Below are 27,718 nucleotides of genomic sequence, written 5' to 3' on the forward strand. Positions count from 1 at the left end.
TTTTTTTTTTTGGTCATGGTGTTTCATCGCAGCAATGGTAACCCTAAGATGGTGGTTATTTTCTTTTTTTAAAGAATAAAAAGTTGTGTGTGGGGTGATATGAGGATGGAAATAAGTTAGGGGGAGGAATAGGGGTTGAATATATATTAAATAATTTTATCACTGTTTTAAGAGCCAAAAGTAAGTCAGGGTCATTCCTAACTCCCATCCCACCCCACCCCCAGAAAGGCTCTGGAAGAAGAGGACATAGACAGTGAGGCCACACAGACACAATCCTAATTCTGTGAAGTCATAGCCTCCCCATTGCCAGCCACTATCCTCTAGTGGTACATGGGAAACAAACCCCCAGAGCCTGAGTGGTAGACCGCTCCCCCATCACATTCTTGGATGGCCTGGCCTGTAGCCACAGGAGATCATTTGTACCCATTCATATAGTCCTGGTCTCAGGACAGTAGGGCATTCCTCTAGAGGAAGGATGTAGGAAATCGAAGCTAAAGAAACATCCCTAAAAAATTAACTAGTGGTATCCCCAGGACAGAGCCTTAAACATCTGATCTGAAGGCAGACAGAAGGGGAGAAACCCAGGGTAGTCATTCCGTGGAGAGCTGGCTTAGAATCCAGGAACCAAGGCAGTTCTCCTGAAGAGAAACAATGCCCCGCTGGCCTACGTAAAGGAGGCACATTGCTAATGACAAAGTCTTGCACATTCTCCTCAGGTCTTCCCAGGGACCAGGGATGCAGCTGGGAGGAGACAGAGTCAATCCAGTTTGGTTCTTTTAGCTACATACCAGCCATGCCCAACCGCTAAAGACCACAAGTTGCTGAATATAATAAAAGCAAAGTCAGAGCAGATGTTGGGGCAAAGAAGGGGTGTGTGCCACCTGGATATAGCAGAAGTAGGATTTTACTTGATAGCCTTGGTACAAAAAAGAAAAAAAATCGCCATGCTTCTTAACTTAAAAATTTTGTCATGTTCTATTATGTTCACATGTTCCTGTGTGCGCATGCATGTGTGTGCATGTGTGTAAGGAAACTCTTACTTTCCTCTTACCATCCCTGGGAAGTAGAGGGGCAACCTTTCTTGCTTCCCCAGTGAGAAAGCACTTAGGGAAGTAACCCCAGACCAGCCATCTTAGGCCAACTCTGCTGGGCAATGCTTTGGAATATTCAGATCAGAGAGGTGAAATCTCTCTTGGAAACAGAACTTCCTGAATGAGGGCTTCTGCTTGAAAAGATCAAGAAAGGGGTGGAAGGAAAAGAGAGAGGGAGAGGGGTGGGGGAGCACATAAAGTGCCCCTGAGGCTTATGAAGAGATGTCAAGGAAAGAGATGCCCTTAAGGAAAATCTACCCATGTCTATAACGCAGACCAAGAGAGAGGTGGTGAGTAAGTAACCAGCAAACTAGAGGAGGCAGGAGTTCAAAGAACTGAATATCCACATGCGCATAAACACAGAGCTATCAGGACAGATGCTTCCATGCATGGGGGGTTACCAGCAACAACACACTACCCACAGGCTGGTGAGGAGGCTTGTGACAGTGACATTCTGGGGAGCAGACACCAAGCCTGATGAGCCTCGCACTTGTTCAGATGATGACAGTTTTCTCCCAGCCACAGGATTCTGCATCCTTTGCAACTCACAGTGCAGTATTCGTGCCAATTTTTAAATTTTGTTATTAAATTTCAGTGGTTCAAATGTGAACTCTTCTCCATAGAAAATTTTGGTTGACCATATAAAATGCAACTGCACACACAAGACTAACATTGTAAGCTTAGATTTGTTTCAGTATTATCTACTTATTGCAAAAAGAGCCATCTTTTCTTTTTCATTAAATAATCAATTATCACATTAGTACAATACAATTTTACATTTTTAAATATACTATATATGTTAAGGATAAGGGGTGACATTTTCTTCCTTTGCAACACCTGTTTCAAGAGTTTAATGAATTAGGATATTAGTTTTAACTTTGAGGGAGGGAAAGGTACAAAATTTGTCTCATTAGGATACTTCTACCAAGTATTTCTTAAGGCTATAGTTTAACATTTGGTTTTAAAAAGAAAGAAAGATTTCATTTAAAAAATAATTTAGTGAATTACATTCTTCCATAACTTCCACCCTAATTAGTTACAAAGATAAGTCTGAAGAATCTTAGTTTTCTTGTACTAATTTACATTTAAAGATTAATTTTACTTGTATCTTAAAACAAGAATTTTATGTTGGAAAAACAACAACAAAAAGAACTAAATACATTTGTATAAAGGCAATCAATGCTCCGTGGCCAATCCTCTGTCTCATTATTTTCTACCACAACAGGAAACAGGTCTGCAGAGAGAGAGGTTTAGGCTGGTAAGATTCACCTTCCCCAAGGAATTGTGGGTTGCAGATCTGAGGAATACACAAAAAACTGCATCACAACTTCACAGCTACAATGATAGCATGAACACATGAAAAAAATAATAAGTTCACTCAAACAGGATTTAGAAAAGTCAGGGTGTGACCTGGGGGGGCAGGGCATCACCTGTGGTGAGGTTTACAGTCAGTCGTTCGATAATGGAGAGAGTGTGTGTGTGCACATATGTGTGTGTATATACAGATATCTATATATATAAATAACCAGGTTCAGTCCTTTACAAGCCTGTAGATATGATGCTGTGCTCCATGTTCACTATTTGAAACTTCAAATACACAGGCCATGCAGAGGAGAGTTTCTTGTGTATCCCTGTTTGTTACCACCTGTTTAAAAAAAAAAAAAGGCATGTATATCATCACCCCACATAAATGAGAGCATGCTCTATTTGCCCAGAGTATGATTTGATGGGAGAGGAGCCGTCTTAAGGTGACGGGTGGATCAGAGACCCATTCAGCCTCACTCTGTATTCTCCAACACATTCAGAAGATTACAAATCCCACTGGAACCCCATCTGAGCCCAGTACCATAATCAAGGAAGACCCTAGAAATAGTCTGACCCATTACTTGCAACCAACCGGTCACCTGTAAGAACTGGTGTGGTTTCTGTGTTTGGGATTAATTTGTTTATCATCAATAATCCTCTCTGACAAGACATTCACATGTTTTAGGTGACTTTCACCTATTTTAGTATTTTTTATCTTAATCTGAATTGACAAATAATTGTTTATATTATAGTGATGTTATGATACATCATGGGATGGTTAAGTCAAACTAATTATTATAGTCACCATAGTTATTTATTTCTGTTAAAAACATTTAAAATCTCATTTTCCTATCTTATATTTAACTTGAGCTAAATTCTACTTCCCAACAGCCAACTACAGAGTTAACTTTACAGACACCTTGATTAGTATATCACATTAGCCAGCAGTACCTGGATGCAGCAGAAGTATTTGCTGTATAAAAGACAGTGGTACTGACAGAATCCTGTTGAAAATACTGCTTTCTGCTGACACAGGCTATACCTCTCACAATGTGTTAGGGACTGCTCATCCATTCCCCCGGGTGCTCTCCCTCACACCCATGATTAGCCTCTTTCAGATCTGAGCTCTGGCTCTCTTCCTCATGCTGGCCCCAGTCCTCCATGCCACCTCAGAAGGAACATTCGGAAGGCCAATCCGATCAAATTTACAACCTCACAATGCTTCGATGGTTTTCTGTGACTTTCATGTTCAAAAACATTTTGAACTTGAGTGCCTTATCTACCTTGTCAAGGGCCTAATTTCCCCTTGGCAACGGTCTGCTTCACCTATTTAAGTTTCCCTTGCTTTCAAGCACCCAAGCTCAGGAGCCCTGATTGAAAAAATAAAGCCTCACTTCTGATTTTCTCCATGGAGCTATGTGATTCATATAGATTGGTTGTTTTCAATATCCAGCTCATCTGTGGACTATGAAGAACTAGCCCACATCTTCTAGTTAACCAGCTCAGGTATGGTACGCCATGATCAAGCATTTGATGAGTGACCAAAACTCCCAACAACCACCAATGCTGTGTGCTCACTATGCATCTACCATGGTATGAGATACCTGGCCCAGACAGGGTCGCATCCAACCTCACAACTCTGTGACTGGGTGCTACCTTCCCCATGACAGAGGAGACTGAGGTGCTGTCTGCTCTAGACTACTCAGTTCAAAAGGCCCCTCTCTGACGGACACGGTGATCATTTTATTTTCCATTCATTTGCTGGATGAATGCCTGCCTCCCTCATCTGCCCTTGGGATGGCTGCTCCACTCATTCAGTTCATCACAATATTCCTAGCACCAGACACCCAAATATGCACTTAGGTAAAGTCTTATTTGCTTGGTAAATGTGAAAAATGTCCAACTTGTTTTTCAACGTAAAACATCCTCTTTACCATCCCTGAGAACCCCACCCCCACATCTCTCTGGACTTCTGTGGTGCTAGTTCAGAAATACTCAACAATTTATATGACTCTATCATAATCTACTCACTTGCTTCTTTGACTCAACAGGCCACAAGTCATCACAGCATAGCACATGGCTGTTAAATCACTTCCTAGCAGCCAATGCTATCCCCATGGTGTAGCTGAGGGAATTTAAAGGATCTTATGGTCACCTTGAGGTGGAGAATACAGATTTGAGTGATCCCTTTATGAATGGAGACAGCCATGCAGGTCTGAAGACTTTAGATGGCTTGGCTAGGCACATAAAGCAGAAGGCCTTCAGCTCAAGCTTTCTGATTTCATGACTATAGTCTGTCAATCACCATGACCTTGAGTGCATCATAATGATTCCTTCACCACAAAAATGATACTGTAGTTCATGGTAAGAACTTTATAATTGCATTTGCAAAGGGTCTTTGTACCCAGCATAATGCTAGAAATGACTTAGACACTCCCATATTCTTATAAATTCACTGTCTGTCTATAGCGAAGATTGAAAACCCAGAGCCTCGTGTACGGGAGCTAAGTTCTCTACCACTGTGCGTCCCCAGGTCTCTTTTCATTTTGTTTTAAAATATTTTATTTGATTTTACTTTATATGTGTGAGTGTTTGCCTGCATGTATATATGTGTAACATGCCCCTGGTTCCCTCAGAGGCCAGAAACTGAACCTGGGTCCTCTGTAAGAGCAAGTGCTCTTAACTGCCAAGCCAGCTCTCTAGCACCATCTTTCCACTATTTAATCTGAGACAGGGTCTCACTAACTTGCCTACGCTGGCCTTGAACTCTCTGTGGGCCCAGGCAGACCTTGAATGTGCAATTCTCCTGCCTTGGCTTCCTGAGAATCTGGGATCGCAGGCCTACGGCACCAGGTCCAATCTCTGTAAACTTGGTATAAAAGACATTGAGAAGCAGAGGGAAAATAAAATAAGCAACCTCAGAAGACAACAGGTACACTCGGCTCATGGGTCACCTTTGTCTTTCTCAGCTCTGCTTGGGCTATTACTGCCTCTATGTGCTCAGCTCAATTACTGAGGCAAAAGGATGCAACCAGAGAGCCCACTCTACCAGTTTGCAAGGCTTTAAATTGGTCAGATTATGTAATTTCTCCTGTCCATCAACTAGATGGTTATGTTTTGTAGTCCTGAAGTCTGTGGTTTTCTAAAGCTATAATATTCTTTCTTTTTTTTTTTTACATGTGTATTGGTGTTTTGCCTGCATGTATGTCTGTGTGAGGGTGTCGGGTACCCTGGAACTGGAGCTATAGACAGTTATGAACTGTCATGTGGGTGCTGGGAACTGAACTCGGGTCCTCTGGAAGAACAACCAGTACTCTTAACCACTGAGCCACCTCTCCAGCCCCATGATATTATTTCTAACAAATGTTTTTTGGCAATTTTTTTTTCCCGAGACAGGGTTTTCTCTGTGTAGCTTTGCACCTTTCCTGCTTATATCAAAATATTTTGTTTACCTCTTAATGACACTTGTTTTGAGAGGGTTTCCTATAGCCTAGGTTGGCCCTGAACTCCTGATCCTCCTGCTTCCCACTTGCCAAGTGCAGGGGTTACACACATGTGCCAGGATGACTGGCTGTAACGACATTTTTAATCAAACCCAGTGAGGTCCCAGGATAGCTCTGCTGGTGGAAGTTGTATATCCAGAGGCATGTTGCTGACAGGCACCTGGCTCTGTGAGAATTAGGGGCTTTGACATCTCAGGGCCACATTCCATTCAGCCAGGCTCTCTGAGGCAGAGTCGGGACTGGGGCTATCATCATCTTCAACGTGCAGTCACAGACAAGAGCTGGAGTTGAAACTCCTGCTAAGAGAGGTGGGTGGCCACCCACTTAAGACTTCAAGTTGCCGGGCGGTGGTGGCGCACGCCTTTAATCCCAGCACTCGGGAGGCAGAGCCAGGCGGATCTCTGTGAGTTCGAGGCCAGCTTGGGCTACCAAGTGAGTTCCAGGAAAAGGCGCAAAGCTACACAGAGAAACCCTGTCTCGAAAAACCAAAAAAAAAAAAAAAAAAAAAAAGACTTCAAGTCATCGAGGTGGTTGTGAAGTCTAGAAAGAACACCACACTCCCGCCTGCTCCCGAGTGCGGAGCCCTGCACTTGTTTCTGTGTCTACTTGGGCCAGAGTTTGATGCTGCATGTTCTCCTTGATCACTCTTCCTCTTTATCTTCTTTTCTTTTGGAGATATGATCTCTATCTAAATACAGAGCTCACTGATTAGGCCAGGCTGGCTGATGGCCTCCGGGGATTGAGCTGTCCCGGCCTCCCAGTGCTGGGGATCAAAGGCAGTACCATGAGGCCTGGCTTCTTGTGGTGCAGAGAAACAGTGCTGAGTCCTCACACTTGTGTGGTACTGACTGAGTCAGCTCCCCAGTTCCCACACACGTGGACTGCAGCAGAGCACAGTTTGAGACAGACACCTGCTCCCCGCCACCACACACTCTGTAACCTTCTCGTCTTCCACCAAAAGGCTACTGCTGACATTAGAGACAGGAGTTCTGGATTTCCTCAGCCTTCCAGTTTCTGAGCTTCAGGAGCACACAGGCACAGCTGAGACTCCACTAAGAGTCTCTCTCTCTCTAGAGTAAGCCAAGCTAGTAGGAAAGATCCCATCCATGCATGCCGGCCCTCTGTCTAAGCTCCGAGCCCCTGATGGCATGGACTCCTCATCCTGGCTATGCCATGACTACGTAGGTTGCTAGGTCAGCATGGCAAGCACCTTTACCTGAGCCATCTCACTGGTTAGTTTGAAAACAGGGTCTCATTATGTAGTCCAGTCTGCCTTCAACCTGCTGATCCCCCTGCCTCAGCCTCCCAAGTATGGAGATTACAGGGGGCATGCACCACCTCATAAAGTCTAAATCAGTTTGTTTTTAAATAGGAAGGAACAAATGGAAAGAGCCTTTCAAAGCAAACAAAACAGGATCAATCTGACTGAGACTCACGTCCCAGTGGAACCAACACGTCAGGTAAGGGATTCTCCAGGTAAACCTGCAGGCTCGCCATTCTGGTAACAGAACCATGTGGCAGGCATTCAGAGTACTGTCTGACCACAGATGGCCTTGTCAGCCCCCCAGGAAACCTGTTCTCACTGAGTTTTGTTTTGGCATTCTGGTCTTCCAGTTTAATCAAGAATTATTTTATTTTTAAAAAAGCCTTATAAAACCTATTAACAAAATGCTTTATGAACCTGTTTGGAGGACAAGAGTCTCGGATTCTGGAACTGATCCAAAATCAAGGCACTGGAGCTTTGAGACAGTCTTTGGGACTTCTCTCAGCTCGGCAGCCATGGTGCAGAAGGACCCGGGCCACCATTTCCTGTTGTCTTGGTTCTGAATTCAGGTCGCACCTGGACCCGTCTTTCAATCCAAGCCCCACTACAGCCCATGTTTTGTTGGTTGGGTCATGTAATTCAGTTGCTGCCTGACCACCAGATATCCAAGTTCCCTTTCTGAAAACCCTGCTACCTCCCCACCCACCTTCCTCATTGTCCTCAACACGCCTCAGGACAGACTCTGCCAATGCCAAACCAGGAGAGAGACAAACATTACCAATAAAATGGTGAAGTTTTCCAGAACACTGTTCATCATATATTTCTCTGGTAGGTGTTTGAGCTTATGGATAAAGTTGATCATATATTCACACATTGGTGAGCGGTTTATTCGGTACACAAATCGGCCATTCTCAAACCTTGCATACTCCGTCTGCAAGGGAAAAGAGGTTTGAGTAATTTTTTATATTTCAGAACACAGAGGATGGCTGCCTCTGAAAACATGCACTTTTCAACATGAATCATCTGTTAACATGCTTTGTTCTTTGTGTAGATTACCTAATTAAAAACAAACCCTACCTTTACCGCTATACACAGAATCTATTATTTTTCTGGAAGTTTAAAAAAATGAGGCAAAGGGTAACCTTTAAAGGATTTGATAGATTCTTTTTTCAGCAAAAAGTATGTGAGTGGCAACACACACATTGTACTTCACACAACTCTAGGGAAGAGGCAAAGTAACACAAACTTAGAGGACATGATTCTGAACCCCCAAAACACAACTGTTAACACCGAACCAAAAATGGTACAAGGAGACTGCAAGAAGTGGCCACTAGGCCTGAATCCACAGAGAATTCAAGACCCTAAGGGAGGAACCACTGGGGTTGAACAGGACAATCTGGTGCAATGGATACTCTGAAAACAGATCCTCCCACCAAGACAGGGTTTCTCTGTGTAGCCCTGGCTGTCCTGGAACTCATTCTGTAGACCAGGCTGGCCTTGAACTCACAGAGATCCACCTGCCTCTGCCTCCCAAGTGCTGGGATTAAAGGTGTGTGCCACCACCGCCCAGCAACAGGTCTTCTTTTGAGACAGGTATGTAGCCAGGGCTGGCCTGGAACTAGACATGTAGATCAGGCTGGCCTTGAACCTGTACCACTAAGCATAGCTCTGAAGACAGATCCTTGATACAGATCTTTAAATCAGGCTCCAAAACCCAAAGCCTGTCTGGTCTAGAAACCAGAATCTAGAAACATGAAACTGACACAAATCATAAAATATTCAGAATTTAACAAGAAACAAACCAGTATGATAAAAATCATAAAATCTTATTAGAATACCTACAATGAGACAGAAATGCAAATAGATTTAGTATTAATAACATATCATTTTAAATGTAATTATAGTGCCCAAACTTTCTTTCTTTACACTAAATAAAGTGCACATTATTTGGAAATAGGAAGGATGGTTCCTAGTTTAGCAAAGCCAGAAAAAGAGCAGTAAGATGGACTTGTCTCACCTGACCCTAGGACCTAGTTACAAGGTCACTAGGCCACAGGGTACTGAGTAGGACAGAGACACAGGGGGTGGAAGAGGACCCAGAAGCTCCTAGGATATTCGGGAATGTTACAGAGACAGTTTCAGTTGGAAAAAAGATTAATATTAACAAGTATAACTATTTTCACATTTATTTTGTCTGTATGATGTATGTATGTATGTATGTATTTGGCATGCACATGGAGGTCAAAGGACAACCTACAGGAGTTAGTTCTCTCCTTCTGCCATATGGGTGCCAGGAATTGAACTCAGGTCCTTAGGCTTGGCGGCAAGCGCCTTACCTGCTGAGCATCTTGCTGGGTGATACTCACCCCCCAAATCTAATCCTAATTTCGTGTCCCTGCTTCTCTGTTAGAGCATTCAGTTCCTCTCCCACTCCAGTTTTTAATTATCTCTAGTGCTCAGGGCTCCCAACTGATATTTCCTGTCTCTCAAGTCCACTCTTCCATGTCCAATTACCCCCATTTGTCCCTTGAAAACATACCTTCTGGTCACTGCTGCTGGCAAACATAGAGTGTGACCTCTGGCTTCCGCTCCTCTTTAAGCTTTAATACACAGTTACTAAATTCCATTTAAAACCTCTTACTGGAGTCCCACTGAAGCCATTTCAAGAAAGCTCATGACCTCTATTAAATTCACCATCAACTCGACCAACCGTATCCTTTCCTGCCTGTTTACCGTCTGCCTCACACAGCTCAAGCTGTGCTCAGGAGGCTCTGGGGCAGCCCACACCCTTAGGGCTCTGCCCAAATCCTTAAAACCTCCCCTCTCCAGCCAGGCTGGAGCCTCGCCACAGGCAGGTTAGGTCCTGGCCCTGAGAGTCCAGAACGGCTGCCTGACTCTTCCGGTGGTGGGGTAAGGCAGAAGACTCTGATAAGACAAACCTGTCTATAAAAGAAGGGGAGGCATGAAATATGCAAGTTGAATGTAGATATTTCCTAATGCCTGGATGAAATGCTTGAGTTTTTGTGTTCATTTTGAGACAGGGACTCTGGTGAGTACCCCAGGCTGGCCTGGAACTTGGGAGTCTCATGCCTCAGCTTCCCGAGTGCTGGGATTACAGGCATGGGTAAACATTTCCCACTGAAATTTAAACTAAGAACAATGAAAATTTAAAAAAAGTAAAAGTAGCAAAAGCAACAATATCCAACTCAAAGTGTCAGGTTTTAGGGTTGAGGCACCACGCAGCTGCACCCACCTTGGTCACTGCCCACAATGCCTGCAGCTAGAAGCAGGGAAGCATCCTGACCCAGAGGCCCTTCTAGAACCCCCAGGGGGCCTCTCACTCCGAAGACCAGTACAGGCCAGCTGAGCAGGACTTCCCTCACAGAGAAGGCTAGCACAGAGCATCCTGTTTGCTTTCAGGAGCCACCCAATCCTTTTTACCTTTACAGATCTATCAGGGAAAAGGTGTGAGTGGAAGAGAAAGACATCCAGAAAAAACACCGCCCTCCACCCCGCTGCCAACCAGATGTTTAAAGGAAGGCAACAGACTCCCAGAGGACTTTCTCATCTAGAGGTCAACTTACCTCTACTTTTTCTACTACTTGTTTCCCAAAGGAGCACACTTTGGTGGAACAGGTAACCGTCATGTTTTCAGAACTCTCGTACTGACTGCTCACACCGTAAAAAGCCCCGGCATCATCTTGGATATTACAGTTTAAGTCCGCCTGTTGGAAGGAAGTGAGGCAGGTTAATTCTCTCCTCCTAGGATCACGGTGACAAAGGACAGAGTAAACCATCGAGCAGCTATGCAGCGGGGGAAAAGAGACCTCTCTACAGACACCACCTTGGTGGGAAGCCACTTCCTTCCCAGGTGGGGCTGGAACCTGCTACATAGCCAGTCTCCACCTCCTAAGTGCTTACAGGAATGTGCCACCATACCCAGTTCCCAGGTGCCAGGTGTTAAACCCTGCCAGGGTCTCATACATGCTAGGTAAGCACTCCACCAACTGAGCCCTGCATCTGTACACATCTGGGAACTTGTCCCTTGTAAGGACATGCTACCAGCATGCATTCAGCCTGACTTCCTTGTATTTAGTACTGGAACAGCACTGTACCCTTGTAATGAAAATTCTATAAGTTTCTAAAATGTATAGAAAAGCAGGGCATGAACTGACTGTGTACTCCGCCAATCTTGTGAGAGACTTAAAAAACCAAACCAAACAAACAAACAAACAAAACCAGGCCCCTCCAGATGACACCGAATCAAGAGAGGAAAGCTTCCTATTAATGACCACCCTACAAAGATGCTGAATCACAGCTACTCAAGTCACTTACAATACGCACAGTAACTTGTCAATCAATACACATAGATCTTCTGAACATATCGTTTTTTTTTTTAAGTTTTATTTATTTGTTATGTATACAGTATTCTGCCTGCATGTATCCCTGCAGTCCAGAAGAGGGCACCAGATCTCATTACAAGTGGTTGTGAGCCACCATATGGTTGCTGGGAATTGAACTAAGGACCTCTGGAAGAGCAGTCAGTGCTCTTAACCACTGAGCCATCTCTCCAGCCCATCTTCTGAACTTATCAACCACCGTTAGAATGACAGTTACGGACTGACATCAGCAAAGCTGATAACGACAGCATTCAATGTTCACATTTCCAACCCTACAAGCTGAAGGGAAGTTTGCCACCCATGCTGGTCGCAAATCTAGATTCCACAAGTGAAGTAGGTGCTCTCTTTCTTTATCCAGTGCTGACTCTATTTCAGCTCTATTTAAAATTTCAAACTCTAAAGAGAGAATGGTAGTGGCTGAGTCTGCCTCTTCATTCTCCCCCTCCTTGTCACTCATTTACAAATCCATTAAAGGAAACCAACGGATAAGGCTGTCCGTGGGGCACTGGCTGCTCAAGCTGAAGTTGCAGCTGCAGCAGGCTCAGACAGCTGTTACAAACAACTGCAGCAAAGGACCTCTAATGCATCTGTGCGTATTACTAAAGGCTAATAACTCAGGCTATGAGTGCTATTTTAAAGTATGCATGTGCTATGTATATAAAAGAAATCTCCAATTTATCATTTCCTTAATTATTTAGGCACACAATTTGGAGGAGTATTTCACCAGTAAAATTACTTTAGAATTATGCGCACATGGTAATAATAAAAAGATTTTTTTTAATGAATGGTTCCTGCCATTGTCTGTCAATTCCCCACAGACAAGCAACCCTCTTAGCTTAGGCCTGCACCAGATCATGTTCATTTCTACTTTGCCCTGGGTCATTGCTGTGTCTTAGGACTATCCAGATACTGCTGACGAGCTTCCATTTGGAGTAGATGATCTATCATTATACTTATCCTTAAGTTATTGGTCAGGTATGGTGGCACAGCCCAGCAATTTCATTCTGGGGGCTGAGGCAGGAGGACTGCAGCAAATTTGAGACCAGCTTGGTCTACATGAGACTTGGTCAATTCAAGGCCAGCCAGAGCTACATGAGACTCAATATCAAAAAAGAAAGTTCTTAAAGGTCTGGAGGGATGGCTCAGCCTTTAAAGGTTAAAAGCTCTTGCTGCTTTTCCCGAGGAGCTGGGTTTGATTCTCACCACTGACATCGTGGTTTACAACTGTCTGTAATTCCAGTTCCAAGGGATCTGATGCCCTCTTCTGACCTCCTTCAGCACCAGGTACTCATGCAGTACACAGACAGATTCCACAACATGACTGGATGCAGCAAAACACCCAGACAAATGGATGGATGGATGGATGGATGGATGGATGGATGGATGGATGGACGGACGGAGACAGACAGACAGATGATAGAAAGATAAGAAAAGAAAACTTCAAGGTGCTGGGGCTGAAGTTCAGTTGGTAGAATGCTCTCATCAAGTATATACCTCAAAACTTGGGCACTCAGAAGGTAGAGACAGAAGAATCAGATGTTCAAGGTCATCTTCAGCTACATAGTACATTTGAGGCCAGTCTGAGATGTATGTGATGCTGTCTCAAACCAAACGAACTTAAGAGCAGCCTCACAAGATGCTCACCCCAGTGCTTTGCTTGCTCTTCCGGCATTTTATCTATGACATTCAGCCACATGATTCCTCACTGCTTACTCACCCTTGTTACTTAAGTAGATGGTTCTGCACCTACCTTGTTTCTTCTTTCCCTTACGCTCTGAGAGAACAAGTCAGGCAATGGTGGTGCACACCTTTAATCCCAGCACTCAAGAGGTAGAGGCAGGTGGATCTCTGTGAGTTTGAGGGTAGCCTTGTCTACAGAGCAAGTTCCAGGACAGCCAGGGCTACACAGAGAAACTCTTGTTTTGAAAAACCAAAAAAACAAAACAAAAATTCTGAGAGAACTTCAAATTGAAGATGCAAATTTCGGAGTTTGGATTTTAAAAGATTTCCCCAGAGAATGGCAAATAACTCATTTGGCAATATCACAACTGCTTTACAAAAGCTATCCCTACACGTGAAAAATAATCATGCAGTCATGAACTATATCACAGATGTTCTTTAGAGATAGTCTAGGAGAAGGCACTGATGTGAAAGAGAATTACCCATCAGCTGATGGCATTAGAACTATTCTTGAAAGAAACTTAGGGGGACTGGAGAGATGGCTTAGTGGTTAAGGGTACTGGCTGGTCTCTCAGAGGACCTGGGTTCAAGTCCCAACACCCACATGGCAGCTCACACCTCTCAGCAGTTCTAGTTCCAGGGGACCTGACACCCTCACACAGACACACATGCAGGCAAAACACCAATGCACATAAAATAGAAAAATAAATCATTGAAAGAAACTCAACGAACTCAAGAGCAAGGGAAACGTAAGAAAGAATGCACATGTCACAGCAACAAAGGAGACAGCTGTAATTAGTCTGTGGCTCACAGAAACCCACTACCCACCCTGCTGCCTTGCCCACAACCATTGACTCAGGTGTAAAAACATCTCACTTGGGCTGGAGTGATGGCTCAGTGGTTAAGAACACTGACTGCCCTTTCAGAAGTCCTGAGTGCAATTTCCAGCACCCACATGGTGGCTCACAACCATCTATAACTGTAGTCGCATGGGATCAGATGACCTCTTCTGGTGTACAGACAGACGTACAGGCAGACAAAACATCCATATACATCAAATAAACAAATCTTTGAAAAACAGACACCTAACTCACAGAATTCTGACAACAAAAAAATAAGGGAGAAAAATTATGCTGCTCGTGGGGGTTCAAACTATTCCTGCCAGTTTTTAATATAACCACAGGGTGTTTTCTGCGAGCATATACATAGAAAATTCAAGAAACAGTGAAGGAAAACCCACACTCTCGCTGCATACCAGATCTGAAAGACATCCTGTACCCAGAGCTAGCTGGAAGAGGCTGACTCTGGAGTGGGTTCTGAAAAGGGGAGGGATGGGCAGCCCAAGGAGGCAGCCCTTCTAAGAGACCCACTCAGTTGCCCTAAGGATGAAGGGACTGCAGAGTTCAACTCTTTCTCCTCCATGCAGAACCCCCTCTCGCAGCCCCCTGGCCTGCGCTATCCCATGTCTAAGTGTTTCCACGAATTTCTTCAGTAGCGTTGCAGGAAGCAGTCAATGGTCACATAGCTCCATTTCTGTCCAATGTGCTTCCTACTACTGCTGCAACAAACTGCCTCAGATTTAGAGGCTTAAAACATGAAGTGATCTTGCACGTCAGGTGGCCAGAAATCCTACTGGGTCTCACCAGGCTAAAACCAAGTTATGGATTAGCAAGGCTGTCTTCTCTCATTGGAGACTGGGGGAAATCTGTTTCTTAGCCGGCTCCAGCATCTAGAGATACCTGAATCTCTCATGGGTCGCTCCTGCTTCCTTCCATTCCTTCCTATCTCTCCGGGTGTGTCTTCTCCATCACTCTTCTCCCATGATTACACTGGGCTACCCTCCCACCTGAACCTCAGCCCCATTGACCTCTTCCCTGTGCCTTGCTGGGTAGTGTGGCATAGTCACAGACCCCATAGATACAGACATGGCACTCCCTGGGGCATCATAACTCTGCCTAGCACAGGCGCTGATAAGCCAGCAGTAAAGGTCCATTAAGAGAAAAGCATCTCTTCCAGAGATGAATCTCTGGCCTGGGTGGAGTCCTAAGAGTCCAGGTGGGCAAGGTCCAGGACCTGGCTAATGAACTAATTGCCCTTCAGGAAGATGGTCCCACTCTTAGGAAGGCAGGTTCACCTCAAGCCACACTAAAGGATTAATAATTTGGCTTTAATGAGATAATATACTTTTCTCCCAGAATTCCTGCCCCAGGGCCGCAGTGTACTGGGACCACAACTATAGGGCTCCATGAACCTGTCCACTTTTCCTGAATTACTCAGAAAAGCCTCATCTTTCCTCTTCCTCTTTCTCCCTGTGTTCTAAGCATGCTTCCTCATGCACCCTGGACTTCCTTATGCTTTGTCTGAGGCTCCCCCACCTCCCAGCCATATGGTTGCCTCTCCACCATGTGGCAGGCTGACCTCCACAGCAGTTAACTCAAATGGCATGCCTCCCATCCCCTGCTCTTCTCCTTCCAAGCAGTGCTGAGATTTGCAGTTGGTCTGCTCTGGGGATTTTCTTTTCAACTCTAGAAAGAACTGCCCTTCCGCTCCATTTGAGTCTGTTCTTAAATCCTCTTGTTAATGACTGAGAACTCCGAGAGGGCACCCTGACTTCCCTGGCATCACTGCTTCTGGTAGCATCCACCCACACCTCCAGGTGTTAGAATACAAGTCTGACACTCTCCCAGTCTCTCCGGTGGGCTCCATCCTAGGACTCAAATTACCAATCCATTTTCATGAAGCCGCCCCCTGCTGTTAAGATTTCTGCCTGTCCGGGTCCAGCTATTCTGGATGCTGCCTCACCAGTCATGCCTCTTCTCTGTCATCTCAACAATGGCATGGGCAGCAGGGCCTCCCATTTCTCATCTTTAACTAGAGGAGAGGACATGAACAGCTGCTGTAATGCAGTGAGGAATGGGCACACACCAATGCCCTGTGAGCCGCCAAGGTGCTGTAGTAGCGACAGTTAGCAAGCGTCACCAGCCCTCACTCCTGTCAACTCCACAACTGAACTGTGCATCAGGACAGAGCCTGAAGTCCCATCTACAAAGACCTTACTAAGACAATCAATAAACATGATGATGGCCATCAAGATACCAGGCTTAGCTTCAATCCACACGGGTGTGAACAGCAAGCTGGCTTTTCCCAGATAAACAAAGTGGAATGCTTGACTGATTTGTGAGTATCGTGTCATATCTGACACACTGGGTGTAATTGCTCAGACAGGTATAAACCCACCAATTCTCCACAAAGGCACAAGTAGAGATATTCTGGAATGCCCTCTGGAAACCAACAAAAAAGAAGTTACTTGCTGTGAAATATTTGTTTACACTGTAAAGATGTGTCTCTGCCTAAGGTACCTTCTGATTGGTTTAATTAAGAGCTAAATGGCCAATAGCTAGGCAGGAGAGAACAGGCAGGACTTCTGGGGAGAGAGGACTCTGGGAAGAAGAGGCAGAGACGACAGCTAGACTCAGACCAAGTTGGACCCAGAGAATGATGGAGAGGCAAAAAAAGCCACATGGCAGATCACAGGTTAATAAAACCAGGTTCATTTAAGTTATAAGAGCTAGTTGGGGCCAGGCAATAGTGGCACATGCCTTTAATCCCAGTACACGGGAGGCAGAGGCAGGCAGATCTCTGTGAGTTCGAGGCCAACCTGGGCTACAGAGTGAGTTCCAGGAAAGGCGCCAAAGCTACACAGAAAAAAGAAATAGTTGGGAACAAGTCTAAACTAAAGGCCAAGCTTTAATAATTAATATGAAGTCTCCCTGTCATTATTTGGGGGCTGGAGGTCCCCACAAAATACAAAATAAAGTCCAACTATATTTGAAAAAGCAGTACATGTACTACAGTGACGAACGTGCTTTGAGTGGATTAAAGACCCCAATATCTATCTGCAGGCAAGTTCTGGAAAGTCAAAGGAAGAACAACCAAACTATAGCCCCAGGAACTGCTCCTGGGGCTAGGGGTGTGACTCAGGTGGGAGGGAGCTCCACCAGCATGCATGGGGACTTGGCTTCATGCTGAAGAGGGCTGAAACCAGGAGTGCTGGCACATGCCTGTAATCTACATACATGAGACGGAGAGGCACGTGGATCAGGAGTTCAAGGCCAGCCTCTGCTACATGAAACCCTTTAAGGCATGGTTTCTACTCACTGTCCTTTTGCTCAATAGCCTATTTATTCAAGGTTATGGCTCACTGTTTTCATGGCCTTTATTTATTTTTGGTGCCCACTTTGGGTAAACATTAAAAAATGCACCTGGACTAGACTTCATCTTTGAAAACATCAAGTCTGGTCCAGATATGTGGGATCCAGATCCTAAAGAGTGGCAGGAAGGAGGGCTAGGCCAAGAGCAGAGCAACTGTCCCTGCAAAACCTGTGGCCACAGGGGTAAGGGAGCAGGAGGTAAAGGCCCATGCTGCCAATGCTGGCTGGGAAGTGGCAGTCCACATCGTAAGGACACTTGGCTATGCCACAGCTTGAGGAAGAGAAGCTTGCTGGACCATGGCAGGAGAGAACCCCTAAGGTAGGGACATAAGGGGACAGGGGCAGGCCGTAGACACCCCCTTTCTACTTATCTCCCATCATTCTTTAATGTGCAGAAGGGCTGGGGAGGAATTATGAGCTTGCAAAAGTGACAACCATCTAGGACCGTCCCCGAAAGAGCCAGTGTAATAGGCACTGATGGATGGGCTGTTTTCAAACCACCACTTTGAATCGCTCCTCTGCATCCTCTCTGAGCCATGATCAAAGGACCAAGATCTCAAATTGTGAAGCAATTTTTCCCCAATGGCAGCATCTGGCTGCTTGGCAGACGGCACCAGGAGCTGGGCCCTGCTGTGGGCGGCTGTCCAGGCCTGCCACATGGTGAGGCTAGGCCAGGCAGGGCACGCCTTGTGGGCTTCCCAGCTGCTCCCACAGGCGCCAAAGGACAATTGCTCTGCACAGGGCAACAGGGCCCTAAGAGACTGAGCCTATCTGGGTGGGTGAAAGGTGGGTCTGGAGAAAGCTGGCAGCCTCCGAGTCCTCTCAGCCTGCTTCATTTGCATGCATCTGTACTCTGGCCCAGACCCCTGAAGCCAGCCCCACATGCTTCAGGGTCTGGGCAGGAGAGGCTGGGGTGATGCTGGACACCTCTCCAGTTAGACAGGCTGCCTATGGGGACAAGGAAGGAGCTGCAGGCAGGGAAGTGGGCCCCTGAGTGCATCCATTCACTGGAGCCATTGTGCCCCTGCCCAACACAACTGAAACAGAGGCAGCTCTCTGGCCACAGCTGTTTTAAATAAGAATAACGGGAATAAACTCAGCCAGCCCGGCTCTTCAAGTTACTTCCCACTAATTATGGCATATATTTACATCCACAAAATAGACGATTTTTAAAAACACCACCAGGGCCCCTTTATTGTGCAGATTGCACACCCCTATTTGAATTTCATCAACATTTAGTACTTCAAAGAATCTTAAAAGCTTGCTCTAATTACAACAAGCCTAGTTTGAAAAGGCCTTGTGTTTGCATTGCAAATTTCCCACCAATACCAGCATTCATTTACAAAAATGCAATTAATATCACCCCACTCCAGGTAAAGACCTCTGTAGACTACAGACTGAGGCAGAGTCGGGGGCTCAGCCCCATGAAGTCTCTACACAGGCCAGTGCCTTCCTTCCAACTGAGTCACACAATGGGTCCAGGGTGCCCAGTGGAGGCAGCCTGATCCCACTTCTTCGGGTGTGTGAATGCTGCTGCTTTCCCGGGAAATGGGACTGTTTCCTGGATTGGAGGTTCCATACATGAAATGTCTTTCTTAAATAAACAACAACCACCAGGCAACCAATTACGCACAGTGAAATAACAATTATAGGTAAAGAAGCTATAGGCCACCCAGTAATATCTGCACGGCAGATAAACATCACATAGAATTTGGGTACTGGAATGGTCCAACACTCTCAGAGACACTTGCACTAGAATTTAAATTTAAGTGGGAAGCCTGCACTGGTTAGTTACTCACCCAGTAATTCTACTCATGCTAAACTCGTTCTTTACTAAAAAGAACAAAAATTAATAAAGACTTATCCTGTGGTGATATTTTATTTGTATTGAAATGTGATTTTTTTTTTTTTTTTTTTTTTTTTTTGGTTTTTCGAGACAGGGTTTCTCTGTGTAGCTTTGCGCCTTTCCTGAAACTCACTTGGTAGCCCAGGCTGGCCTCGAACTCACAGAGATCCGCCTGGCTCTGCCTCCCGAGTGCTGGGATTAAAGGCGTGCGCCACCACCGCCCGGCTGAAATGTGATTTTAATTGTATGTTAATAAATAAAGTTGCCTGGGGGTCAGAGTTATAGAGCCATAGCAAATGCGTGGCGGTGGTGGTGCACGCCTTTAAGGACCTGGAGGGCGGTACATACAGGCAATGACAAGGCAGTCACATGTTTAGTTTACAACCAATGAGAAGGCAGAACATCTAGAATATTTAAAGACGTACACACAGGAAATAGGTCTCTTTTTCGGAGAGCTCTCTTGGCTGAAGCAAGATAGCTGAAGCAAGAAGGGTAAGGCTCTTAGTTCTGACCTCTTGGCTTTCTTCTCTGAATCGGCTCTATGTTTCTTATTTAATAAGACGGTTGGTTACATCTACATTATCCTCAAATTCTGACTGATGTAAGAAAATGTTAGCCGGGTGGTGGTGGTGGTGGTGCACACCTTAATCCCAACACTCAGGAGGCAGAGGCAGGCAGATCTCTGTGAGTTCAAGGCCAGCCTGGTCTATAGAGTGAGTTCCAGGACAGGCTCCAAAGCTGCTCCAAAGCTACACAGAGAAACCCTGTCTCAAGAAAAGAAAAGAAAATGTTATAAAGCCCTGGGGTAGGGTGAGGGCAAGGGGTGGAGCTGTGGACTGAGGATACATGTGAGTAATCTTTTCTGTAGTAAAAACACTGTAGCCATGTACAACGCTCACAGACTTGGCTGACAGGAAACTGGCCCAAGAGGCTGTCTCACATTTTGAACCGTATTCCTTTATCTGCTTGAACCACTTGTAACTAACTTGGGTTACTTTCCTAAGATTTTAATTTTTATTACTTTTTGATTATGTGTTTGTGTGTCTGTGTACATGAGCCCAGGTGTCCTGGGGAGCCAGGGGTGTTTGACCTACAGGAGCTGGAGCTACAGGTTGTTGTGAGCCACCCAATGTGGGTACTGGGATCTGAACTCAGGTCCTCTGGAAAAGCAGTATAGGCTTAACTCTTAACCTCCAAGCCCTCTCTCCAGCCTACTTTGAAATGTGAGGGAGAGAGTTAACACTGGATCTCTGTCGACACCCAACAAATTAGAGAGTTCCTCTGTGGCTAAGGGTCTTAGCTCATCAGTTTTAAGCATCTAGTCCCCAGGCTGGGGGTGTAGCTCAGTGGTAGTGTCTGCTTAGCTAACACAATGCCTTGGAACTACGAACAACCACCAAAACCAGTGTGGGAAGGGCAATGCCCCTGTGTGTCGGTACCTACCCCAACCCTGATGCCCCGCTGTTCAGTGCCAGCTCCAGGACAGCAATCAAGTTTAACCAGCCACACACAGGAATGGCTGCACCCTGTCCTGGGTTCTGCTAGCAAACACTAAGCCCAATGACCCAGAAGAGAAAGCTATTGAGGACTGGCCAGCCAACTGGCAGAGGCATACTCCCAGTGTGGTCAAGGCAATTCCCAAATGAAGAGATTCTGGGTGGATTCTACAGGCTGCCCCCATGCCAGATAACTTGCTCACCCTTTTCCTGGTTCAGAAAATTCTCTCACATCTGTATGGTTTTAATTCCTTAAAACAGTGGTTATTCAGGCATGGTGGTACACACACACCTTTAATCCCAGCACTTAGAAGACAAAGGAAAGTAGATCTTTTTTGAGTTCAAGGCCAGCTTGATCTACATAGTGAGTTCCAAGACAACCAAGGCGTATACTGCTTTTCCAGAGGACCTGAGTTCAGATCCCAGTACCCACATTGGGTGCCTCACAATCACCTGTAGTTCCAGCTCCTGTGGAAAGAGTCTGTCTCAAACACCAAAACCAAAGGAAAAAAAAAAAAAGGATAAACATGTAAATTAAGTGAGCATTAACATACTGTTATTTATAGTGCATGTAACTCCAAGAACATTACAGAGAAAATCATTATTAAGAATATAGGGTAATATATCTCTTAGTTTCTAAGATATAACCACTTATAATTATGATTTGGAAAGAAAACAAGTATTAAATGTACATTGAAAAATTTTATTCCTGGCAACAAGATAATATCTGTACAACTACAAGTTTTTAAAAGAATTGCTGTATTTTGGGGTTGGCCTTTGATCCCAACACTTGGGAGGCAGAGGTCAGGGGGATTTCTGAGTTCAGGGGCAGCCTAGTGTACATAATGAGTTCCAGGCTAGCCAGCTAGGTAAGGTTTCCCTCCCAAAAACAAAAGGAAAAGATTCATGTGTATATATGCACATGTATGCAGATTCAATTTATTTTGTGTGTATGTGTGTACATGTGTGTGTGTGCAAGTGTCCCCAGAGGCTAGAAGAGGGTGTCAGATCCCTAGAGCTACAGAGGGTTGTGAGCCCACCTGATATAAGGGCTGTGATATGAACCCTGGTCCTCTGTAAGAGCAGCAGGCTCTCTTAGAAGATGAGCCATCTCTCCAGCCCCCAGCTACAATGTCATATTACTTTCTCATTGCTCCAATTAAGTTGAAGAATAAGGTTTCATCACATCAAACCCTGTTATGAGTAGATTGGGACTGTAAGGTGAAAACATACAGCTTTCTTTACATGACTATTTGACACTCTTGAGCACTATTAGGATTGAAAGCAGAAATCTGAGATCCCCTCAAAGATACTAGCTTCATCTACATTCCTTATTTTGGTTCACTTCCTCTGGAATCATTACTTGGCTTAATTCTGCCCAGCTCAGTCCACTTGGGCAATGAGAGCTTAAGCTTCCATTGCCTGAGGTGCCCACACTGGCGTTCTGGGTTCTGTCATTTGCTTTGGTTGTAGGTCTGTGAAATGGCAGCACAGTTATTTTTCCATAGGAAACACCTCGGGTTGTCTTGCCTTACTGAACCCAGGTCAGACACTCTGAAAATGGAATTTCAACAGCAATCAAATGAGCAAATTAAGAGTCCTCCTGATTTGAGAAAAAGGCAAAAGGGAGAGTGGCTAGGCACAGGGGTCTCTGTTGTAATTTACTGAATTCACACTAAGAAAAGAATCTGCTAAATGAATCGCTAATATAAAGGCTGTTTCAAAGGGAGCGTTAAACCTTCTGAAGCATCGTGAACGGCACGCACCTGCTGATACCCAAGGATAGAGATGCTAAGAGCGCAACCCATCTTCACCAAGTCATTACAGAAGCCAGTGAGACTCCAAACCGCAGCCTGATTGAAAGTGCCTTTCCTCCTCTGTTCTAACAGTTCGAGTGAATTTCCTCGTAAAGGTTAAGGACTCCCAGCAGTGGTACTGAAGGAGTCACGTTTTCTATCATATTCACGGAAGTGCTCAGTTTTAATCCTGTACATCTGAATAGAACAGATAAGTATCTGGGCTCATAGAGTAACATTCTAAGTGTGTACACCACCAGCCACACATCTGCTTTCTAGGCCTCCTTATCAGGAGACATTATCAGGAGAGTCATGACCCAAGGGTCCCCTCAGGGAAAGCAACTCATCCACTGGGTAAAAGGAGCAATTTTGGAAGCAAAGCCATAGATAGATAGATAGACAGACAGACAGATAGATAAAATCTGTCCAAGCACCTTCTACATAAATTTACATTCAAATAAAATGTTAATTATAAGAAATCTTATCATCATTAAAATTCACTGCTGTTTAATTTGAAAGTAGTGAAAGTGGTCTCTTCTAATTATCTTATCTTTTCCTATTAACTTGTATAAACCCCATTTCCTGTCTTTGACAATAGGACTATCAAACTTGACTCAAGGACCGTTCTTAGGCTTAAAACTCAGCTTTTGTTTTTCATAGTTCATATCTATTTTCTGTACTATAGACAGTTTTTACCTTACCTTATAGTAGCCTCCAAAAATAAACTATATGCTAATATACACCTTTTAAAATTTAAGCATGCATGCAGAGCATACATATAAATGTGTGTGTGTGTGTGTGTGTGTGTGTGTGTGTGTGTGTGTGTGTGTGATTTTTTGTTTGCTTTTCGAAAAAGGTTTTGTTTTCCCTGCGAAACCCTGGCTGACATGGAACTCTCTCTGTAGACTAGACTGAACTCAAATTTAGAGATCTGCCCCAGGTCACCACCAGGCCCAGCTAAGCATGCCTATATTTTTTATAGTAGTAAGAAGGAGACCCAGGGTGCTGGCGCACATCTTTAATCCCAGCACTTGGGGGCAGAGGCAGTCTGATCTCTGAGTTTGAGGCCAGCCTGAGTTACAGAGAATCTGCCTCAACAAACAAACAAACAAATAAATAAATAAATAGTAAGTGGGAACAGCACTTTTTGACATTTGTAATAGGTTACTCAGGTGATTACACCAACTTTTCTTCAACAAAAGCCATACTTTCTTTGTGTGTGTGTGTTTGTGTGTGTTTATGTGTGTGTATGTATGTGTGTGTATGTGTGTATGTGTGTGTGTTTATGTGTGTGTGTATGTATGTGTGTGTGTTTATGTGTGTGTGTTTATGTGTGTGTGTATGTATGTGTGTGTATGTGTGTATGTGTGTGTACTGTGTCAAGAAGACCAATGGACAACCTCTGGTGTTGTCCATTAAGAGTCACCCACCTTGTCTTCTTATTTTAATTACATTTGTTTGTTTGTTTGTTTGTTTGTTTATTCTGGGAGGACAGCACACGTGGGAAGGCCAGGACACAACTTGTGAGAGTTGACTCTCTCCCTTCCACCATGCTCATCAAGCTTGGCAGCATGCACTTCTACCCACTGAGCCATCCAGCCGGCCTCACCTCATATTTGGGGTCAAAGGTTTCTCACTGGCTGAGAACTCCCTAAGTAGACTGGGCTAATTGGTTGGTCTGCCCCAGGAATCCATCTGTCTCTACCTCCCTGACACTGGGATTACAGTGCATGTCACCACACGTGGCTTTTTATAGAGCATTGGACATCAAACTGGGGTCCTCATGCTTGTTTGCCAAACCCTTTACAGAGCTAGCTCCTCGGCCAGAGTTTCTCGGGGGTTAGCTCTGGTGTGTGAGCAGTCCAAATTCACACCAACCAAGGTTGCCTCCTCCAGCATTAAATCTGTCAGTCTCCCAGCAGAGTTCTTTCAGTTACTGTGAAGAGCAGAAAGCCCTTTAGGTACTGGGCACCTGGCAAGTACACTGAAATAGGGACAAATTTCCCAAAATTCTAGTTTCCCTTTACAAACTTGAATTTTATCTTTGGCAATAATGTCTGTACTTTTCCATGTCCAGATGGGCTCTGTGTGTTCATTGCCAACATGTGCTCTAGGTCCTAGGTGTAATCAGATGCACACAGGACCTGTTGCCTTGACTTGTCCTACTTTCCAAACGCTGGTGCATCTCAGGAGCAGAGCCTTAACTTTGGGTCCTACCGTGCCACCTCCTTGAGCACACTGCTGCTACGTCACCAGTGTGAGCACCACCAGCAGGGTACAGATCAGGGCACGTCACACTTCAGAATTCTAACAAGTACAGTTGTGATCTTATCAATCCATTAAAAGATACTGGGGCAGGGCAGGCAGGAGAGCGCAGGTGGTAGGGTGTAGGCATAGCCTAGCATGCATGGAGCCCCGGTGTGGTAACGCATACCTGCAATCCCAACACTTGGAGGGAAAGGCAGAAGGATCAGAAGTTCAGGATCATCCTTGGCTACATAACAAGTTCAAAACCAGGCTGCGATACAGGAGAACTTGCTGAATGAAAGCAAACAGGCGTGCAGGATCCTGAGGGACCCAGCAGGTGGTCACCTTCTAACCCATCCCTGAGCAGCCACCAGCTTAGCAAAGTGGCCTGTGCAGCTTTCTTAGGCTGCCCTAAATGTTAATGCTGGCTACATCCACCCAAGTTTCAACGCTGATGGCATAATCAGGGTAACCTAGTCACCAAGGAAGGATGGAAAAGTTGGATAAATTTAATGTGCAAATCCCCCAAGGAATTTAAAACATACATTTTCCTCTCATCCACCCATTTGTTCCCACATTGGCTAGGCTTTTTCCTCTAGGACACATGCTTGGTGTCACAATTAAAGAGAGTCTTAGGATGACAAACCCTGTGGCCCATGGGTTAAGCCGCCTGGACACAGGGAGGTGGACTGAAATTGACAGATCTGATTTCAAGCACCAGGTCCCCAGCCTGAAGCCGCTTGTCCTTTGTCATCCCCAGGACTGCCTTCTTAGTTGGATATGAGACAAATTCCACTTAGAGCATGAAATCCATGTAAAGCACTTAGCCCACGCCTAGCGCGCAGCAGGCACTCAATAAATGGAAGCCACTCTGTGAATAAGGTCCCCTGGGGGCAGTCAGAGTCCAGAGGGGAGCTGAATACACGTCCCAATAATTATGACCCAGCATGGGGACTGATTAACCACAAAATGAAACAGGAGTGTGTGTGTGCGTGGGGGGGGGGGGGGGGATCAATGCTCCTCTGCTCTAGTGAGGAAGGTGCCGAGAGAGGAAGTAGCTGGCTTGGTGACAGCAGAGGACAAGACAATGGTATCTAGATGAGCGTGACGATGTGTAGTACACAGAAGGGAAGGGAGGCCCAAGGGGCCTGCGAAACCCAGGAGGAAAGCACGTTGGAAGCAGGTCATCGAGGGCCCTGAATGACACACCGAGGGACCCAAACACTTGAAGCCTCTTCTCGTAGACTGGGAACTAGTGGCTCGTCTCCTGTGCTCCCCACTCAGTACCCACACATCACACCTACGCCCGGGCAGCCCTATCAGCAGGCCGCTGGCCCACACTTGACCACTAGAGGGAAAGGGACATAGAGCATCTTTCAGAGGTGGTGAAGGCCCATCAGCAAGCCCAGTCACCGAGGACAATTCAAGTGGCCCCCGGCCTGGGAAAGCAGGAATGGAGTTCTTTCTTTTCTGGTGTGTACAAGCCAGAGCACACCCTCAGGTGTGGTCCCTCAGGAGCCATCACCTTACTTCTTTGAGACAAAGGCTCGCACTGGCCTAAGCAGGCTACTCTGGCTGCCCAGTGAGGTCCAGGGACCCTCCCATCCTGCCTCCTCAGCACTGGGATGACAGGTGCTTGCTACCACACCTGGCTTTTTGACATGGGTGTGGGAGATCATACTCAGATCCCTGTGTTGGTATGGCTAACATTTTATGGCCTGAGCCATTTCCCCAGCCCAGGAATGAAGCCATTACTGGCGAAGCCACTGTGTAGCCTCTCTGATATTTAGAAAACCTTGAGGCACACAACTCATCCTGACTCCAGGTTCCATGCTCCAGTGAAAGTCACAGGTCACTTGGCTTACTGGGGTGAAATGCAGCAGAAAGGGAAGAGTGTCTCAAGTTTGCATTGTGACTCCAGCCACCTATGAGTCACCCCACGAGTAAGCCCTGGGGCCCACCTACCCAGTCAGTGTGGAACTACAGCGGGCTGTACTGCACCTCACTCACAGGAACCAGCCAAATCACAGCCACTGTCTACTCACCCAGAACTTTACGAGGAAGAAGGCATTTTGAGGGCCTTTTCCAAACAGTTCCTTCAAGCCACCTTTCTTTTCAGGAAATTTGTCATATATCTGACGAATGTCCACAGATTCAAGCAATGGGTCACTGTAAGAATGGTTGGCATGTCCAATGTGCACGAAGAGGTGTTTGTTGTACTGCAAGAGAACAACAGAGACATTCCCATTACAAATGCTTTCTTAGAACAGCGGAGACACTCCCATTACAAATGCTTTCTTAGAACAGCGGAGACATTCCCATTACAAATGCTTTGGTAGAACAGGGACTCACCTGCGTGAGCTGGAGAGCGAGTGGGAATCTTGAAATCCCACCTCTGAAAAGATACATTAGAGAGTAGAGGAAAACAACCATTGTCACTGATGGGCAAGGTCACACCGTTTCCGAAACGCCCAAGAAAGCTCCTCAGGTACACTAAGATACCATAATGTCAACTACCAAACCAAGAGACAATTCTATTATCCAGTTCCACTGGCTCACCCGACAGTGACGTCAACACCCTTTGCAGCTCCTTATCCACAGTGTAAACCTTAGATGACTGCAGCTGCTAACATAACAGCATCACCCACAATGCACTTGCAGCTTTCCAAGTAGGTACTCCCTTCCTTCTGGCAGAAATGAGAGTGCTGAGCCTCTGGGTCACCAGCCAACACAGGAACCCATATAAAACCTCTGCGTGAAGTTCAGCTGTGTGAAGGGCTGCTCAGCACAGTTGAGTGCAAAGTTAGGGCCGTGAGTAAAGACTCTCCATGGCCAAACAGGGACAGTAAGAAAAAAAAGCACAGGTCAATTGGGAACAA

General features: G+C 45.5%; 1 protein-coding gene across 2 annotated transcripts in view; it reads right to left on the reverse strand.

The window, feature by feature from the left end:
* Window positions 1-223: 223 nt before the first annotated feature.
* Tead1 (TEA domain transcription factor 1) overlaps window positions 224-27,718 on the reverse strand; it is a 231,700-nt gene continuing 204,205 nt past the window's right edge. For both annotated transcript variants that reach the window (XM_059268706.1, XM_059268697.1), the window contains 4 exons: window positions 26,885-27,058; window positions 10,748-10,888; window positions 7,942-8,094; window positions 224-2,736 (listed from right to left, as the gene is read on the reverse strand). In XM_059268706.1, the coding sequence (XP_059124689.1) occupies window positions 2,623-2,736; window positions 7,942-8,094; window positions 10,748-10,888; window positions 26,885-27,058 (582 nt within the window). In that variant the 3' untranslated portion in view covers window positions 224-2,622. The remainder of the gene's footprint in view (window positions 2,737-7,941; window positions 8,095-10,747; window positions 10,889-26,884; window positions 27,059-27,718) is intronic.

Source organism: Peromyscus eremicus, chromosome 1 (genome assembly GCF_949786415.1).
Source record: "Peromyscus eremicus chromosome 1, PerEre_H2_v1, whole genome shotgun sequence".
In the NCBI taxonomy this organism is placed as follows: domain Eukaryota; kingdom Metazoa; phylum Chordata; class Mammalia; order Rodentia; family Cricetidae; genus Peromyscus; species Peromyscus eremicus.